At 48.9% G+C, this 17,710-nt stretch overlaps 2 protein-coding genes across 2 annotated transcripts in view; one reads left to right on the top strand and one right to left on the bottom strand.

Annotated features, from left to right (window-relative positions):
* LOC124250600 (uncharacterized) overlaps positions 1-4,124 on the bottom strand; it is a 16,984-nt gene extending 12,860 nt beyond the window's left edge. Inside the window, exons 1-3 of the mRNA XM_046682666.1 lie at positions 4,061-4,124; positions 3,671-3,758; positions 3,203-3,231 (exon numbers count right to left, since the gene is read on the bottom strand). Coding sequence (XP_046538622.1) covers positions 3,203-3,231; positions 3,671-3,758; positions 4,061-4,124 — 181 coding nt within the window. The remainder of the gene's footprint in view (positions 1-3,202; positions 3,232-3,670; positions 3,759-4,060) is intronic.
* The window catches only part of COPG1 (COPI coat complex subunit gamma 1), a 26,224-nt gene continuing 12,523 nt past the window's right edge, over positions 4,010-17,710 (top strand). The window contains exons 1-13 of the mRNA XM_046669620.1: positions 4,010-4,159; positions 5,095-5,147; positions 5,600-5,680; positions 5,944-6,015; positions 6,457-6,536; positions 7,697-7,772; positions 8,023-8,115; positions 8,530-8,616; positions 9,964-10,121; positions 10,219-10,352; positions 12,323-12,390; positions 12,651-12,839; positions 15,670-15,765. Coding sequence (XP_046525576.1) covers positions 4,123-4,159; positions 5,095-5,147; positions 5,600-5,680; positions 5,944-6,015; positions 6,457-6,536; positions 7,697-7,772; positions 8,023-8,115; positions 8,530-8,616; positions 9,964-10,121; positions 10,219-10,352; positions 12,323-12,390; positions 12,651-12,839; positions 15,670-15,765 — 1,224 coding nt within the window. The 5' untranslated portion in view covers positions 4,010-4,122. The remainder of the gene's footprint in view (positions 4,160-5,094; positions 5,148-5,599; positions 5,681-5,943; positions 6,016-6,456; positions 6,537-7,696; positions 7,773-8,022; positions 8,116-8,529; positions 8,617-9,963; positions 10,122-10,218; positions 10,353-12,322; positions 12,391-12,650; positions 12,840-15,669; positions 15,766-17,710) is intronic.

Here is a 17,710-nt window from a genome sequence, read left to right as displayed (position 1 = left end):
GCTGCAGGAATGAATGAATGCTTTCAAAGGTAGATGTGAGCAAAGAAATAGAGGACTGCTTCTGTGCCTGGAGAACTCATTTTATGAGGCTCCAAGCTGCCCCTAAAGCAAAGGCAGTCCTGAGTCTCCGTTATATGGAGGGGACCCTCAGGGCAGGCCCAGGACTCTGAAACTGCCCTGAGTCATTCTGGTGGACAGCCAGAACCTGGCAAGGGGCCCTGCTCTTGGCAAGAGGCCCCAGCAGACTCTCTTCCTGCTCTGGCTTCTGAAAAACTAGAGGTAAAAGACTTGGTGCCACCTGGAGGGCAAGAGTGGGTACTTCAGATGAAAAATGCTTAGAATAGAACAGCTCTTTTAGCTGGGGGGTGAGGGCGGCGATGGTGGTAGTGATGGTGAGAAGGTACCATAAAAATAATTTCTGCTTTTTTTAAATTAAAATTTTGAGATAATTGTAGACTCATGAGCAGTTGTAAGAAATAATACAGAGAGATGCTGTACCCTTTACCCAGTTTCCCCCAATGGTAACATCTTGCAAAACTATGGTATATAGATTCATGGAATATAATCGAGAGTCCAGAAATAAACCCAAACATTATGGTCACTTGATTTTTGACAAAGGTGATGACACAATTTAATAGGGGAAAGAATAGTCTTTTCTACAAATGGTGCTGGGACAACAGGATATCCACACGCAAAAGAATGAAGCTGGACCCCTACCTCATACCATGTACAAAACTAACTCAAAACAGGCCGAAGACCTAAGTGTAAGAGGTAAAACTATAAATCTCTTAGGAAAAAATATAGAGATAAATCTTCATGACCTTGGCTTAAGCAATGATTTCTTACACAACACCAAAAGCACAAGCAACAAAGAAAAATAAATACATTGGACCTCATCAAAACACAAACCTCTTGTGCTTCAAAGGGCACCATAAAGAAAGTGAAAAGACAGCCCACAGGACAGGGGAGGGTATCTGCAAATCATATATCTGATAAGGGTCTAGCATCCAGAATACATAAAGAAATCTTACAACTCTATGGTAGAAAGATAAATAACCCAATTTTAAAATGGGCAAAGGATGTGAACAGACACTTCTTCAAAGATACACAAATGGCCAGTAAGCACCTGAAAAGATGCTCGACATCTTTAACCATCAGGGAAATGCAAATTAAAACCACAATGACATACTACATCACACCCACTAGCATGGCTACAACCAAAAAGACAATGACAAGTGTGAGCGAGGACATGGAGAAATTGGAACCCTTATTGCTGGTAGGAATGTAAACTGGTGCAGATGCAGTTTCTCAAAAAGTTAAATATAGTTATCATATGACCCAGCATTTTTACTCCTAGGTATATGCCCAAGAGAAATGAAAACAGCTTACACAAAAACCTGTACACGAATGTTCATAGCAGCATTGTTCACAGGAGCCAAAAGTGGGAATCCAAATGTCCCTCAACAGATGAATGCATAAACAATAAACAAAATGTGGTGCATCCATAAAATAGAATATTATTCAGCAATAAAAAGGAATGAAATACTGATTCATGCTACAACATGGACAGACCTTGAAAACATCATGCTAAGTGAAAGAAGCCAGACACACAATAGGCCACATACTGTATGATTCCATTTATATGAAAAATCCAGAATAGGCAGATCCATAGAGACAGAAAGTAGATTCAGTTTTGGGGGCATCAGGGAGGGGAGTAAGGAAAGGAGAATGATTGCTAATGGATATGGGTTTCTTTTGGGGGGTGACGAAAATGTTCTGGAATTAGCAATAAAGGGTACACAACTTTTTGAATATACTAAGAACCACTGAATTGTATACTTTAAAGGGGTGAATTTTATGGTATGTGGATTATATTTCAACTTTTTTTTTAAAGATTAGCACCTGAGCTAACATCTGTTGCCAATCTTTTATTTTCTTTATTTATTTCTTCTTCTCCCCAAAGCCCCCCAGTACATAGTTGTATATTCTAGCTGTAGGTCCTTCTAGCTCTGCTATGTGGGATGCCACCTCAGCATGGCCTGATGAGCGGTGCCACGTCTGCGCCCAGGTTCCAAACATGCGAAACCCTTGGCTGCTGAAGCAGAGTGTGTAAACTTAACCACTTGGCCACAGGGCCGGCCCCTCAATCTTTAAATACTTGTAAAATTAATAAATACTATCACAACCAGGATATGGATCTTGGTAAAACCTCCCAATTGTGTTCAGATATCCCTTATTTTTCCTGAACTTTCAGTATTCTGTGTTTTTAAAAAGGACTTAGTCATTATCATGAAGAATATATATTACATTTAAAAAATAATAAAAGCCCTACAATTATATAGATAAGCCCATACTTAGACCTGGAGTCACAACCCACAATTCTCATTCTTAGGAAGGTATTGTCAAAATTGTCCTTGGTATAGAGTTTTATAGAATTAACATCATAACAGGTTATTAACCCAACACAATTCATCTGTATTTCATCATCTTAGCACAACAATTCAAGTCTCTGGGGTTCTCTTCTGGTTTTTAACCATGAGACATACTTATTTCATCTCAATTATGAGTACTTCTACACTCTGCTTTTCTTGTTAATGTCTCATTTTTTATAAGAAGCTTGCATACCGCCTCACAAGTCGTCAGTAATTCATTTATCCCTTTATAAAGGGTGTGGAATATTTCATCCAATGGATGTGCCATAATTCCCTTAATCATCTCCTTACCGCTGGGCATTTCGAGTGTTGTCAGTTATCTTGCAGCAAACTGCTGCAGTGGGCAATTTTATTTTCTTCTTTTGGATGATTTCCTCCAGATAAGGGGTGGGGTTTCCGGTAAAGATTTTGACCATCTTTCTGGCTCTCGACAATTTCACCTTGGCGCAAGATCTCCCTCCCCCTCCCCTACTTCCCCCCAGCCAGCAGACTCAGCCTCTGCAAATCCTGACGCTAAAGGCTGGCCCCTCCGCCGTCACCTCTCCTCTCACTTTGCTGTCAGCCCCTCCTTCTTCACCCGCCAGCCTCTGCCCCAGCCTCCTGCCGCTCCTCTCCACCTCCGGCTCACCAGGGCTCCTTCTCCTCCCCGCTAGGCTTCGGGCTGTCCCCTCCCCAGGCAAGCTGGTGCCACGCGTGGCAGCGCTGGGCCGTCCTCACTCGGCTTGGCCGTAGCCGATGCAATTTGGCACGTCTGCACACACCGTCCTTACCTTGGCCTCGAAGTGTCCCGCGTAGGTCCCTAGGAAGATAAACCCCGCGTGATGTTTCTCTTTCCCCTTCCTGTCCCTTCACTCCCCAGCGCTAGGCGGCGGGTCTACTACGGCGCTCCATAAACACCCAAAGCCCTTAAACAGCAACACTGAAGTTTCCACGCTGATCTTTTACTCTAGTTAGCTCTGAAGTTAATAAAATACAAAACAATTTGCACCAGGAGCAGATGTGCTAGGGCGTGGACAGATATGAATTATACCAAGAATTTACTGAGCACCAATGTTATCCACGGCAGTGAATAAAGACAATAAAAAGCAATAAAGTAAAAATATAATGTGTTAGGCGGTGATTCGAGCTAGGAAGAAAACCAGGCAGGGGAAGGGGACTGAAAGCGAGGAGCGGCTAGCTTCTCACACGTGAGAAGGTGACAGTAATGACAATACAAACAGCAGGTAACATGAACTAACTGGGCGTCTGCTCCAGGCCGGTGTGCTGCGGGCCTCACCTCCGAAGGTCGGTTTAAACTCCCGCCACAACGCAGCGACGCAGCGACGACTGCTCCTCACACTGCACGATAAGGAGAGCGCGAGGCGGGGACCGCGGCGCCGATCAGCGCCGAGTCTGGGCGCTCCCCTTCCTCCCAAGACCCCGACCCCGGCCCCGGCCCCGGCCCCGGACCCCAGCCTCCCCGGCCCCTGCCCCCAGCCTCCCCGGCCCCTGCCCAGCGGGGACACGGTTAACGCCGGATGCGGCTGCGCGGCCGGAATGTGCGCATGCGCAGGGCGCGGGGTGCGCTTGCGCAAAGCGCAGGGCGACGTGGCCTGCCGGAAGTGGGCTGTGTGGAGTCGCCGCTCGACTGCTGTTGCTGGCTGTCGCGGTCCAGTACAGAGCTACTGCGTTGCGCCCCCGCGGCACCACCATGCTGAAGAAATTCGACAAGAAGGACGAGGAATCGGGTGAGGATGCCCAGGCCTGTACGTAGGCCTGGGGGCGGCCGGAACCCCGCGCAGGCTCTCGGCACCCTCCCTGGGAGCCCTCCTTTGGGGCTTCTGTCCTGACCCGGGGCCGAGGCCCAGTGAGGGACAGGGGCTTGTACTAAGGTCCACCACTGGTCAGTGGCAGACCTCGGAGAGCCCGAGCGTGCTCTCCAGCTCTCCCCCCCCCACGCCCCATTCGTAAGCTCAGGCCCCGATTCGCTGGGTGACCTTGGGCGGGTCACGTGCCTTTTTGGGCCTCAGTTTCCCCATCTATCAAGGGAGGGAACTGAGCCAGATGTTCCTTTACTTTGTCCGTCCTACCTCTTGGGATTCGCCAGGACTGCGCTGGGGCGCAGTTTTCGGAGCCAGTGTCCTGTGGCTGAGAACCGTGACTCTTTCATTCATTTTCTCAGCAAACATGTATTGAACGCTTACTGCGTGCCAGGAACTGTACTATGTTCTGATACTGCGGTAGAACAAGTAAGACACTCAGTGCCTGGGCTGGAAATATTAGAATGGTAACAGGCATAATGGAGGAGACAGACATCCATCAGATAATCACCTGTAACTAATTACAAATGTGACACGTTCTGTGAAGGAGTCCCAGGTGTGGGGGAGATGGTGGTCCCTGCACATAGTAGGGACTCAGTTAAGTACCAGTTGCATAAATGAATGCAAGACAGGATGCTATGAGAGGCACAGAAGGACTGTACCAGGGCTCCTGGGTGACTGAATAAGTGGTTTTGGGTAGTGTGGAGCTCCCTTGTGGGACAGCAGTGGTATCTATAGGCAGATTGTAAAGCTTTGATTGCCATTCCAGAGGAGTTGCAACTTGACTAGGTAGATGATAGGGACATCTTTCTGAAACTCAGGGTCACAACCTCTATTTAATGTTTTCTGTTCCGTGACTGTAGGAGGAGGCTCCAACCCATTCCAGCACCTTGAGAAGAGTGCAGTACTCCAGGAGGCAAGTGTCATTTGCTCCCCTGTATCTTCCATCATAAATATTCATGATTGATGTGATCAGAATACTAATACATTCAAAGTGCTGGTTTAAAAAACACTAGAGGAGAAGCCTGTTTTTAGAAAGACAGGAAAACTTTGTTCCTGGAGAGCGTTCCTTGTACTTACACTTCTGTTGTTTTCTTCATTTCTCTTTCTAGCTAACAAGTGTTTACTAGTATCTATCAGTCAATAAGTCAGCACATTCCTAAGTAATGCTTAGGGAAGATTGCAGGAGTTGTTAATAGATAAATTAAGGGGAAAAACCCAAAACTCTTTCCTTATGACAATAAGCTTGTCCAGGCAAGTGTCTTTATTTATTCTGAGTCTTCTCAGACCTTGTATGTGCTTGAAGGGAGTCAATGGAAGGGAAATAAGCTGGGATGGAAGGTAATATTCTTGGTTGCTTCTTCTCAGGCCCGTGTATTTAACGAAACTCCCATCAATCCTCGGAAATGTGCCCACATCCTCACCAAGATCCTTTACCTCATCAACCAGGTAACAGAGTGAGGCTTGGGGGTGGGAAAACGGTGTCGGGGCATGTTGGGGGTTGTATAAGTCAAACAGCCATTAGGCTGTTCGACAGCCACTGTATGGTTATAATCAGTGGCCCCCCTCTGGGTCACCTCAGCGTCCAACTCTGATATGTTGCCTTTAATGGACCCTCTGCAGGGTCCGAAGATCTGGCCTGGACTGATCTGGCAGGAAGGGCCTTCTGGCCCCTCTGTCCCAGGCTGAGACTTCTTTCTTGATTAAAATAGGGGGAGCACCTAGGGACCACTGAAGCAACGGAGGCCTTCTTTGCCATGACCAAGCTCTTTCAGTCCAATGATGTAAGTGTGCCACCCCCAGCTTTCCTCAAGAGGGGGCACCTGTGACAGGGTGGTGGGAGGGCCAAGGGAAAGTCACCTCACCTATCAGTGTGGACTGCCTTTGTGTAGGTTGGAGTTTTCTTTTGTTAGTGAGGAGAATTCTCTGAACTAACATATGTTGCCAGTCTTCCTCTTTTTTTTTGCTTGAGGAAGATTGTCACTGAGATAACATCTGTGCAGGTCTTCCTCTCTTTTGTATGTGAGTGGCTGCCACAGCATGACTGACAAGTGGTGTAGGTCCGTGCCCGGGATCCGAACTTGCAAACCTGGGCTGCCAGAGCGGAGTGCACTGGATTTAACCACTATGCCACAGGGCCAGCCCCAAGAGTGGAGTTTTCTTTTCCTTCCCCTGGCCCTCATGCTGAGCCAGGGGTCATAGGGCTTTTCCTATTTCTTTCCCAGCCCACCCTCCGTCGCATGTGCTACTTGACCATCAAGGAGATGTCTTGCATCGCAGAGGATGTCATCATCGTCACCAGCAGGTGCATCTTGGGTCTGTGGATGGCTCCTCTGATGGGTTCCATTGATACAGAGGCCATTTTTTCTCATGTGTACCTGGTGATGAGAGACTTTGTTTGACATATTGCCAGGCGTCCTTTCCTCTCTATCTCTCTCATCATTCACTTACTGCTGCCCACCCCATGGCATGACAGCCTCCAGAGTGTGCTGTTTCCCCTTTAATTCTCTGGCCTTTGCTCAGGTACAAACCCTTCCTTCACTTGATGCCTCTTAGTCAACTGAGCCAGCCTGGAACTTTCATGAAGACTTTAGTGGGTACCCGGAGAGAACACAAGAAAAGCAGACATAAAGAATGCAGAAGTGTTCAAATAGGCTTGCTTACCCAGTGTTGGTTTCTGCATCAGGCTGAGTGATTCAGGGTACAGAGGTGACTGAGGTATAGTCTCTGCCCTTAAGAACTGGGACTCAGTTCTCTTATTTCTTCCTGCCACATTTTTTTTGGGGGGGATGTTATATATTTGTTTGTAGGTCTATTGAGAAAATATTTATTGAGTGTCTACCAGTCGTTGTGTGTACCTCTGGGAACAGAGCAGCAAACAAGAGAGACATGGCCTCTGCAGCCCGAGAATTTACAGAGAAATAACCAGGCAGTCGGCCCTTAAGATCGGGTATCATATGGGTTATCACAGGAAGTATGATGTGAGAGCAGACCAGAAGGCCCCCAGCTTGCATTTGATCAGGAAAGGCCTCCAAGAACTGTCAGTGTGGCATCCTGAGGGGTGAATGAGAAATGGCAGGACAGAGGTGGAGGTGAGGGGCGAGGCGTGCTCAAGGCTGAGGAAACAGCATGTGCAAAGGCCGGGAGAGGAGAGAGTTTGGGGACTTCTCTGTTAAGGAGTTTGCACTTGAGGGAAATGGCAGTCAGAAGCCTTAGGGATGTTTTAGTCAAGGCAGAGGAATGACCTGGTCAGTTTTGAGTTTTATAAAAATTCCTTTGGCTGCTGTCTGGAGTTTGGCTTGGAAGGATTAAGAATACAGAGAAAATGCTTGTTAGGACAATGGTGTAGTGATCCAGGCAGGTGATGAGGTGACGGGAGCTGGAGAGGGCTGGGTGGGGTTTTGGGCTTGGGCAGGGCAGGGCAAGTTACTGTGTGTGGACAAGGCTTTCTCCCCTGCCCTGCAGCCTGACAAAGGACATGACCGGGAAAGAAGACAACTACCGGGGCCCGGCTGTACGAGCCCTCTGCCAGATCACTGACGTGAGTCTGCTGCCCCGCCAAGCCAGCCCTCTCTTTCCCCGCTTCTCATCGAGGCTCAGGCTCATCCTTTGCACGCTTTAGGTGGTCTCGTCTCCTGGGCAAAGCACTGAGCCAGGAGATGGGGTGGGGGGCGGTGCAGGAACACAAAAAACACATTTGCTTCCTTCCTCCACACCCCATCACCTGCCCTCCTGAGGGCTGCTGAGGACCAGTTGGGCCTCCTCCTGCCCACCCTCCCTTGTCCCCACAGAGCACCATGCTGCAGGCTATTGAGCGCTACATGAAACAGGCTATCGTGGACAAGGTGCCCAGTGTCTCCAGCTCCGCCCTGGTGTCTTCCCTGGTGTGTAGCTGTGGCTGGGGCCCTGTGGGGCCAGGGGCAGGGGGTGGATTGGGAAACTGAAGAAAATATGAGTTGCTTTCCAGTAGAAAAGAGAAGTGTTTCTGTATCCCCACATCTGAGAGTCCCACCCGCCTTGTCAGTGACAAGCACCTGGGGACCTCTGGGTTGGTTGAGGAGGGGCCTTGACCCATCCCTTGGGGTGACAGGTTGTTGGAGTTTGGGCCTGGTAGGAAATCTTCTGCCAGGGTGGGGAGAGTGAGGGTGGGAGCCGTCCTGAGTTTGTGCACTGTGTCAGAAGACCAGGCCAATAGAGAGGGAAGACCCAGAGCTGGGCTGAACTGAGAGCTGATCCCAGGAGGTGTGATGGGAGATCCTTCTGCCTGCCTGGTCCTTAATGTGCCCTGTTGCCCATAGCACCTGCTGAAGTGCAGCTTTGACGTGGTCAAGCGCTGGGTGAATGAGGCCCAGGAGGCAGCATCCAGTGATAACATCATGGTCCAGGTGAGATGTGAGTGGAGCAGTGTTATTTACAATACTTAGGCAGATAGCATGGCACTGGCCAGAATGGACAGTCACCACGGAGATCCTGGTGCCTCTAGCCAAAGCAGGCTTTAATCCTTTGTCATTGGATTGTGGGGAGACTTGGGAGTTTTAGAAAAGCATTCAGGGCACCACTTGGGATGGGTGGGAGGTGGGAGCTGGGAGAGATTGGTTTAGAGACTGCTTACCAGCTGGTGCCAAGATATTCATGTATTTTGATAACCAGCTGAGTATTGTTTTGGGGTATGCCATGTAGCAAACCTCACTGAGGAAGGCAGAGGGCCTTTGCCAAGCTGGCTTTGTTGGTGATGCATGGACATAATCTTAGCGGACTTTCATCTACATAACTCTTCGTTAGTGACCTAGGCCAGGAATTCCTTTGATCTCTCCAAGTCTTGATTTCCTTGTCTGTAAAATGTGAGTGAAAGTCCCTGCCTCACAAAGCCGTGAAGGTCAAATGCAGCGGCATCTATAACATCTGACTCATCTGCCACAGCCCTGGAGGTGCTTCCTTTGTGTTTACCTGCCCCCTCTCTCCTCAGCCTTTGTACTGATTCTTGCCTCTAGGGCCAGCTGTGGCCCCTCAGAACACTTCCTAGGGTAACAGGAGCTTCCCACATAGAAGGCCCACACAGCTGCCATGTCATAGCCTTTGAATGCCACTCTGGCAAGGAAACCAAAAAGCAGAGGGGACAAGAAATAAGTCTGCACACCTTGCATCTCCAGAAGAGCAGTCCCTGGACTTTAGGCCCTCCAGACCTAGCTTTGCCAGTACCAGCCGCGAGTCCTTGGGCAGGTCAGTGGGGATAAGAATATCTACCATCAGGGTGTTGTAGGGTTTACCCTATGTAAGGTCTGCCCTGCGTAAGGCTTACCCTACGTTGTAAGGTCTCATGTCTGAGGTGTGCTGCACAGCACCTTACAACACATGTCCGTGCTCGGGGCCTGGCTCACACTTTCCCTTTCTTGTCAAAAGACGCTTGGTCTCCTCCCACTGTTTCTCTCTGTGGCATCTGTTCCCCTCCACATCTGTACTCATGATGCCCGTTGAGGCCGTTGCTGAAATCAAGGGGTGAGAACGAGAACTGCAGACACACTCATGTGGTTTGTTGAGCTTTGTGCTGGGGGCTCTCCATACAGAGCATCTGGGGGAATTGTCACAGCCACTCTGTTAGGTAGCTGCTACGATGCCCATCTTAGCAATGAGAAGGCTGAAGCCCAGAGAGATGGGGTGGCCACCCAGGGCCATACAGCTGGAAGACCTGAGCTTCACATTCCTGTGCTCTGCTGCTGTCTCCTGTCCTGTAGTACCATGCCCTGGGGCTCCTGTACCATGTGCGTAAGAATGACCGCCTGGCCGTCAATAAGATGATCAGCAAGTTCACCCGGCATGGCCTCAAGTCTCCCTTTGCCTATTGCATGATGATCCGGGTGGCCAGCAAGCAGCTGGAAGAGGAGGATGGCAGGTAACAGCTTTTGTCTCCTCTGGCAGGATGCTGCCTCATTCAGCTTACCATGCTGGGCCATCCCCAGCTGCTTTTTGCCGCCCTTGTTCTTTTGTAGCCGTGACAGCCCACTGTTTGACTTCATCGAGAGCTGCTTGCGCAACAAGCATGAGATGGTGGTGTATGAAGCCGCCTCGGCCATCGTCAATCTGCCAGGCTGCAGTGCCAAAGAGCTGGCCCCAGCTGTGTCAGGTTACCAGACATTCCTTCACCCCAGCCTCACATGTTTGTGCCTGCTGGGAACTGGGCCCTGGGCCGGGGGTTGAGGGAAAGAAAGAAAATGCCCTCAAATAAGCCACAGTCTCATGGTAAGAGAAGACATCAGTACCTGGTAAGCCCTACTCTCTGCCCAGCACTGGGCCAGGGCTTCTCCCATGGGTTACGTATTGGGGGATAGGGTACTTTTAGTTCCATCTTAACCACTGATGAGGCTGAGGCGAGTGGCAGAGGTGAAGTTCAAAGCTATTCTGCGGGCTGTCAGGCTGGCTAGCTATGGCAAGAGGGCCTGGTGGAAGAACCCAGGATTTATGGCCAGCACGTGCTCTCTAGGGCCTGAGCCATGTCAGGGCAAGGAGACAGCAATACATAGGAGTCATTTGGAGCCTGCACGCTGGAGCCCGATAGCCCAGGTTGGAGTCCCAGCTCTACCACTTACCAGCTGGGTGAGCCTGGACAAGTCATCTACCCTCTCTGTGCTCCACCTTCTTCTCTAGAATGTGCATGGTAATTGTGTCTGTTACACAGCGTCAGGGTAGGCAGTAAACTTGTGTGATCTATACAAATGGCTGAGAACGGTGCCTCACACCGTGGTGAACACAGCATAAGTGTTCTCTCCGGTTATTCAGAAGGATCCACCAGGGTTAAGTTGTTGGGATCCAGTGTGTGGGTAATCGGGCCTGGTTTGTGCAGGACCCTGCCCTGGGTGTTGAGATCTCACTGTGTATTAGAATAGCAAGCATGTGAGGATGTGTGAAGGAGTTGGGACTGGAAAGCGGGTACATTGAGAAGTTAGAAAAGAGGAGATTCTTCTGGGTTCTAAACCCAGATTCAAAGAGTGGGAGAGGGGGAGAGCATTCTAGAGAAGAAAACCCATTGAAAGCCAAGATTTTATGTCAGGAGAGCTCAAGTTGCAGATTTTTAGGAAGGATTGGACCTCCTGCTTTTCAAATATTGTCCATAATAATACTATAAAACTGGTCAGGCAGAGAGATGGGGCTTGTGTTTGAAGAGAGATGTCTCCCTTCCTCTTCAGAGACAAACACAAAAGAACTAAATGAATCCATTCACTGGTTTGGGTGTTTATTTGTTCTTATTATAGTCCCCATGTTTCCAGAATAAGAAAAGATATAAGTAAGACAGAGCCTTCAAAATAAGGGTTATCTTATTTAAGGAAAACAAATAGGTGCTGAAAAAGTCTAAGGGAACAAAAGCCAAGTTATGAAGAAAGGAACATGGATCCTGCAGAGAACAACAGTCCTGTTAACGACATAGGGAGTGCAGAACGGAGCCCTGAGCTTCCTGACAACCAAAGCACAGGGAGGGACGTGCTGCCTGCCGTGTGCTGATGTAGGAGAGGAACTGAGGCACCTGTTTAAGGCAGGACTGAGGAAGTTCTGGCTTCTGCACATGCCCCCGAAGAGAGGCGTAGAGTTTCACGTCATGGGAGTCAAGGACTCAGGCTTTAGATGCCAGCAGTCCTGGACTTCAGTCCTGCTCCTGCCACTCGCTGGCTGCTAACCCAGAGTCACTTGTGTTGCTTTACCCCTTTGTGCTTCAGTCTTTGTCTGTCAAACAGGGATAAGAATAGTAGCTGTCGTGGGGTTGTGAGGAGTCATTGAGACGAGGCACGGCAGCTCCTCCACACAGTGCCTGGTACACAGCAGGTGCTCAGCAAACAGCAGCTGTTGTGAGAACCACTGGGTTCTCATGAGCATATTAAGGCCTCTTTGCTCCTGGCACCAGGGAGAAAAGAGCTCTCTTCCTTGGTTGGGGTGGGAGTGCCAGCAGGGAAATGAGCTGAGCAGAGGGTTTGAGTCTGAGCAGCCTCAGAGCCCTTGTACGCCCTTGAGGCCCTGTTCCTGCCCTTCCCTGGAGGCCTCCCTGGGTTTTTCCACCTGCCAGGCAGTGAAACAGCCTGACCTGTGGGATCTGTCTCCCCACAGTGCTTCAGCTCTTCTGCAGCTCACCCAAGGCTGCTCTCCGCTATGCCGCGGTCCGCACCCTCAATAAGGTAAGAGTCCAAGGGTGGGTGGAATGGGGGCCTGGCCTTTGGAGAGGGTTGGGGGAGGTGGTCTGATCCCGCTAGAGGTGTTTCCTAGCCCCTGACCTGGACTGTGAAAGGTGTAGCCCTGGTCACTTATTTTCTTCCAGATGGTGAGATGAGCTCATCTGAAGGACCTCTGACTAGGCCAAACCCATCCAGTGGAATGACGGAAGTCCTTTTTTTAATCTCTCATCCCTATTCTCTTTATCTCTTTCTTCCTAAAACAGGTTGCCATGAAGCATCCATCAGCAGTGACAGCCTGTAATCTGGACCTGGAGAACCTGGTTACAGATTCGAATCGCAGTATTGCCACACTGGCCATCACCACCCTCCTCAAGACGGGCAGCGAGAGCAGCATTGACCGCCTCATGAAGCAGATCTCCTCCTTTATGTCAGAGATCTCGGATGAATTCAAGGTACCCTCAGTTCCCGGAGTAAGGAAGAGCCTCTGTGCCTGCCCTCCATGCCGGATTGACCTGAGGGGCTGGTCATGCTGGAGGACTCATGGAGAAGGCTGGCATGTGGCCCTTCACAGGGTTTGGTCTTGGGAGATGCACACAGTCCTGCCTGTAGGCCTTTGTCCATATTATTCCTTTATACTGCAAGACCAGTAGCTTCCAGGCCATTTGGATTCCTGTATTAATTCCTGAAGTGTTTTGGTGCACTTGTTGTATACTATGTAGAGTGTTTGGAGAGGGGAACATAGGAGTGAGCAAGACAGGGATCTGGTGTCCTGGAGCTAACTTTCTAATGAGGGGAGGTAAACAATAAACAAGTAAATAAGTGCTCCGATGAGATCATTTCAGACACTGGCAGAGCAGAGAAGTGGAAATGCAGTGGAGGTTCCCAAGGAGAAGCATGGTCTGGGAATGTGAGAGGGCTGGCTGGGGGAAGATCCAGGATGAAAGGCAGGCGCCAAGTTGTTGTGGACAGGAGGGAGAGAGGCAGCCTGTGAGGGGGTTGGGAGCTTTGGGGCTAGTCGTAGGTGATGAAGCCAGAGAGTAGGGAGGCGCTAGGTCATGTAAGACTTTGTGAGTCCTGATAGAGAGTTTTGATTTTAAGGAAGGTATTGTAGAGTTTTTTCGGAAGTATCTTTAGTTTTTAATTTTTTTTTAGTTTTGTTTTATTTATTTTTTTGCTGAGGAAGATTCGCCCTGAGCTAACATCTGTGCCAATCTTCCTCTGTATTTTAGGATGTGGGCCACCAGCACAGCATGGCTGCTAACATAGTGGTATAGGTCCATGTCGAGGAGCTGAACCTGGGCTGCTGAAGTGGATCATGCTGAACTTAACCACTAGGCCACCTGACCTGGCCCTCTTTTAACTTTTGTTTTGAAATAGTTCACAGGAGGTTACAAAGAAATGTACTGGGGCTGGCCCCGTGGCCGAATGGTTAAGTTCACGTGCTGTGCTTCGGTGGCCCAGGGTTTTGCTGGTTTGGATTCTGGGTGCAGACATGGTACAGCTTGTCAGGCTGTGCTGAGGTGGCATCCCACATAGCACAGTCAGAAGGAGCTGCCACTAGAATACACAACTGTGTACTGGGGGCTTTGGGGAGAAGAAAGGGGAAAAAAAAAAGATTGGCAACAGATGCTATCTCAGGTGCCAATCTTTAAAAGAAAAAGAAAAAGAGAAGAAGTGTACTTGGGCCGGCCCCGTGGCTGAGTGGTTAAGTTCGCGTGCTCCGCTTCGGGGGTCCAGGGTTTCGCCAGTTCGGATCCTGGGAGCGGACATGGCACCACTCATTAGGTCACATTGAGGCGGCGTCCCACATGCCACAACTGGAGGGACCCACAACTAAAATATACACTGTATACTTGGGGGATTTGGGAAGAAAAAGCAGGGAAAAAAAAAAAAGAGAAATGTACTGAGAAGTCTTGTGCACCCCCTTCCCCAACTCTCTCCTCCACTACCCACACAACCACAGTATAATGTCAACCAGCATTGGCACAATCCATAGTTTATTCACCAGTTATGCAGGTGCCTCTGTGTGTGTATGAAGCTCTATGCAATTTTGTCACATTGTGTAGTCTTGCAAAACTTCTACCACAGTCAAGATACTCAACTGTACCATAGCCAGAAGACTTTCTTGTGTTGTTATCCTATATAGCCACACCTCTTCCCTCCTTCCCATCCCTAACCCCTGGCAACCACTACTGTGTTCTCAATTATGTAATTAGGTTGTGTCACAATTGTTACATAAATGGGATTATGTAGTATGTTATTGGAGAGTTTTAATCAGGGCAGACAGTAATATGAGTAATTATAATATAGTATGGTAAGTTCTATAGTGTGGATTATGCAAAGCAGGCAGAAATAAATTCTGCCTATGGGTTTTTAAGAATGCTTTGTATACTGAAATGACACAGTGAGATTTGCATATTCGAAAGATCCTTCTGGAGCAGCTTGGAGGATCAGCTAGGGTGAGACATTATCGCAGGAGTTCAGAAAAGAGATGATGGCACCTAAAGCAGGCTGCAGAAGTGGGCAAGGAGGGATGGTTTGAGAGCTCTTCAAGGAACAGAGCCAACTAGCAGGTGTGTGTGAAGGCCAAGGGAGTGAATTTTGTCAGAGATGATGCCGTTTTCTAGTTTGGGTTGATGGTGGTAATGAGTTTTGGGAAGGAGGGAGAGGGTCAGGTCTTGGATAAGGAAAGAGGGAAGGTAATTGCAGACGTGTTGAGTTTGAGGTGCCTGTGGGCAGCAGGTGGAGCTGTCTGGTAGACATTTGAAACACTTGAGCTCAGACAAGAAAGATTTGGGCGTCAGTGGCATAGAAGAAGTGATTAAAACCATGGGAAGAGATAAGATTGCCAAAGAGACTGTGTGAGAAGAGAAGATGGCCAAGGACAGAATACCCAGAGGCAGGCTTGATGAAAGAAGAGTCAGAAAAGCTGGTGGGTGGGAATCATGGGAATAGGGGGAGGGGAGAGCAGCAGGACAAGGAGCCCCATCCGGAGTGGGGCTCTCAGACTTACCTTGAGGTCTGAGTAGAAAAGCAGAGTTTTGGGGACTCAGAGTCTGGACCTGGGGCTGTTCGGACTGCTCTCCATGCCACCCTGCCCCGCATGGCTCTGGGGTTGCGTGCTCCCTGAGGGTGGTGATGGAGTTCCTCTCATCTCCTTGTCCTTGTGTCACATCCAGGACCTGGCCTTGCCTTGGAAAGGACTCCTTTGGCACTTAGTGAACTAAGTGACTTGATCCTGGTGGCAGGGGTCTGCTCCTCACACATGTCTGTTTGACTCAGGTGGTGGTTGTCCAGGCCATCAGTGCTCTGTGTCAGAAGTATCCTCGCAAACACACCGTCCTTATGAACTTCCTGTTCACTATGCTTCGGGAAGAGGTAAGAGTAGGGGGCATTCAGGACATGCCAGGTCTCCTGGTACAAGGAGTGACCTGGCTCCTGGCTCCGTGCTCAACTTGGAGCCGAGAGCCTGTTCTTCTTGGGTGTGCCCAAATCAGCCTATTAACTGGCTGGATTCTGTGGTGCCAGCAGCCCTTTAAACTCCTCACGGACCAACAGTAAAAACGTGCAGCAATTGCTAGTAATTATGGTAATGACTCACTTCCCTGGCTTTACAGACACAGCAGATGCCCCGAGGCAATGTTTGTGGGGAAGATGGCAAAACACGTGCTCTGTACTGGTGTTGTCTAGCATACAAATATTCTGGGCCATTCCAAGAGCTCTAGGGGTGGTTTCTTGTGAAGCTGGTGCTAATACTGTGACATTGGTTCTATTTTTGTTCCTGATTCACTTATGCCACCTTTCTTAGATGTCTCAACAAAACCGGTTAATTCAGAGGAGCAGAAGCAGAGTGCTCAAGGGCTAGATTTGGTCCCCAGAGATTTGGTGCCCCTTTGCCCCAACCCCAGAGTGGCCCTTGGACTGAGGCAGTAGAGGAACCGTTGCCTTGTGTGTCTTTGGGTTTCCCAGGAGTGTCAGAAGGGAAGAGGGCGCTAACGTCTAGGGAGCCTTCAGCTAATGGGCCTGGCACTTTGGAGACACTTCACAGTGTACAGTCTGTGATCCTAGTGACTGGCCTTGTCATCAGACACTATTTTCTCCCTTTAGAAATCAGATATCTGAGACTCAGAGAGGTGAAGTGACCTGCCTGTGGTCATCTAACTAAGGTGACCTGATCTTGGAGTATCTGAGCCAAGATCTGTCTGGCTCCGAAGCCCATGGTTTTCTCTCAACCTCCCTGGCTCCCAGAACAACACATGGTTCCTTAAGTGTAAGAAAGACTTTGACTCCTTAGAGTGCCGCACTCGAACATGGCACCTTGTCTGCTGGAAAAGGTTTGTCACTCCCACAGGGGGGCGTCATCCTCTAGTCACAGCAGCTGCCAGCAAAGCCTCGCAGTTACTCTGAACTTCTTGGTCTCCCCCAGGCTGGTTTGCTAGCCGTAGAACTGATAGTGAGAGTAGCGTTTGAAGGTTCTCAGAGTACCTGCTCACACAGCAGCCTCACTGAAATGTAACTCACACACACAAGGAATTCACACAGTGTACAAACAGCATATGGTAAAATACACACAGCACAAGTATATTCATGTTGTTGTGCCACTGATCTCCGGAACTTTCTCATCCTGCAAAACTGAAACTCCCTGTCCCTTGGACAGAAATAGTTCCTCCTACCCGCAGTATCTGGCAGCCTCCATTCTACCTTCTGTCTCTATGAATTTGACTACTCTAGATATTTTATATAAGTGGAATCATATACTATTTGTCTTTTTATGTCTGGCTTATTTCACTTAGCGTAATGCCCTCAAAGTTCATCCATCTTGTAACGTGAGTCAGAATTTCTTTCCTTTTGAATGCTGAATAATATTCCATTGTATGTATAGACCACATTGCCTTTATGAATTAATCCATCGGTGGACAGTTGGGTTGCTTCCATGTTTTGGCTATTGTGAATAATGCTGCTATGAACACGGGTGTGCAAATATCTATTTGAGACCCTGCTTTTAATTCTTTGGGGTATATACCCAGAAGTAGAATTGCCAAATCACATAGTAATTCTATTTTTAAAAAGTTTTTAAGGAGCTACCATACTGTTTTCCATAGCATCTACACCACCCATTCTGCCTTTGTCTCAAAGTTAGGAAGAAAAATAAGACCCAAAATGTTTTCTATCAAACCAGCTACTGAAAGTGCCCCACTTGACCTTGAGGTCTGAGTAGCGTCCAGTGAGCGTGTAGTCTAAGGCTTTTGTTTTACACAAAAAGGAGATTGAGACCCAGAGAGCCAGGTTCCTCGCCTCTAGGTTCTGTATTTGGGCCACTGTG

This window comes from Equus quagga, chromosome 1 (assembly GCF_021613505.1).
Source record: "Equus quagga isolate Etosha38 chromosome 1, UCLA_HA_Equagga_1.0, whole genome shotgun sequence".
Taxonomy (NCBI): Eukaryota; Metazoa; Chordata; class Mammalia; order Perissodactyla; family Equidae; genus Equus; species Equus quagga.
Note: the sequence above shows the minus strand (reverse complement) of the source record. Positions and strands in the feature narration are given on the sequence as shown.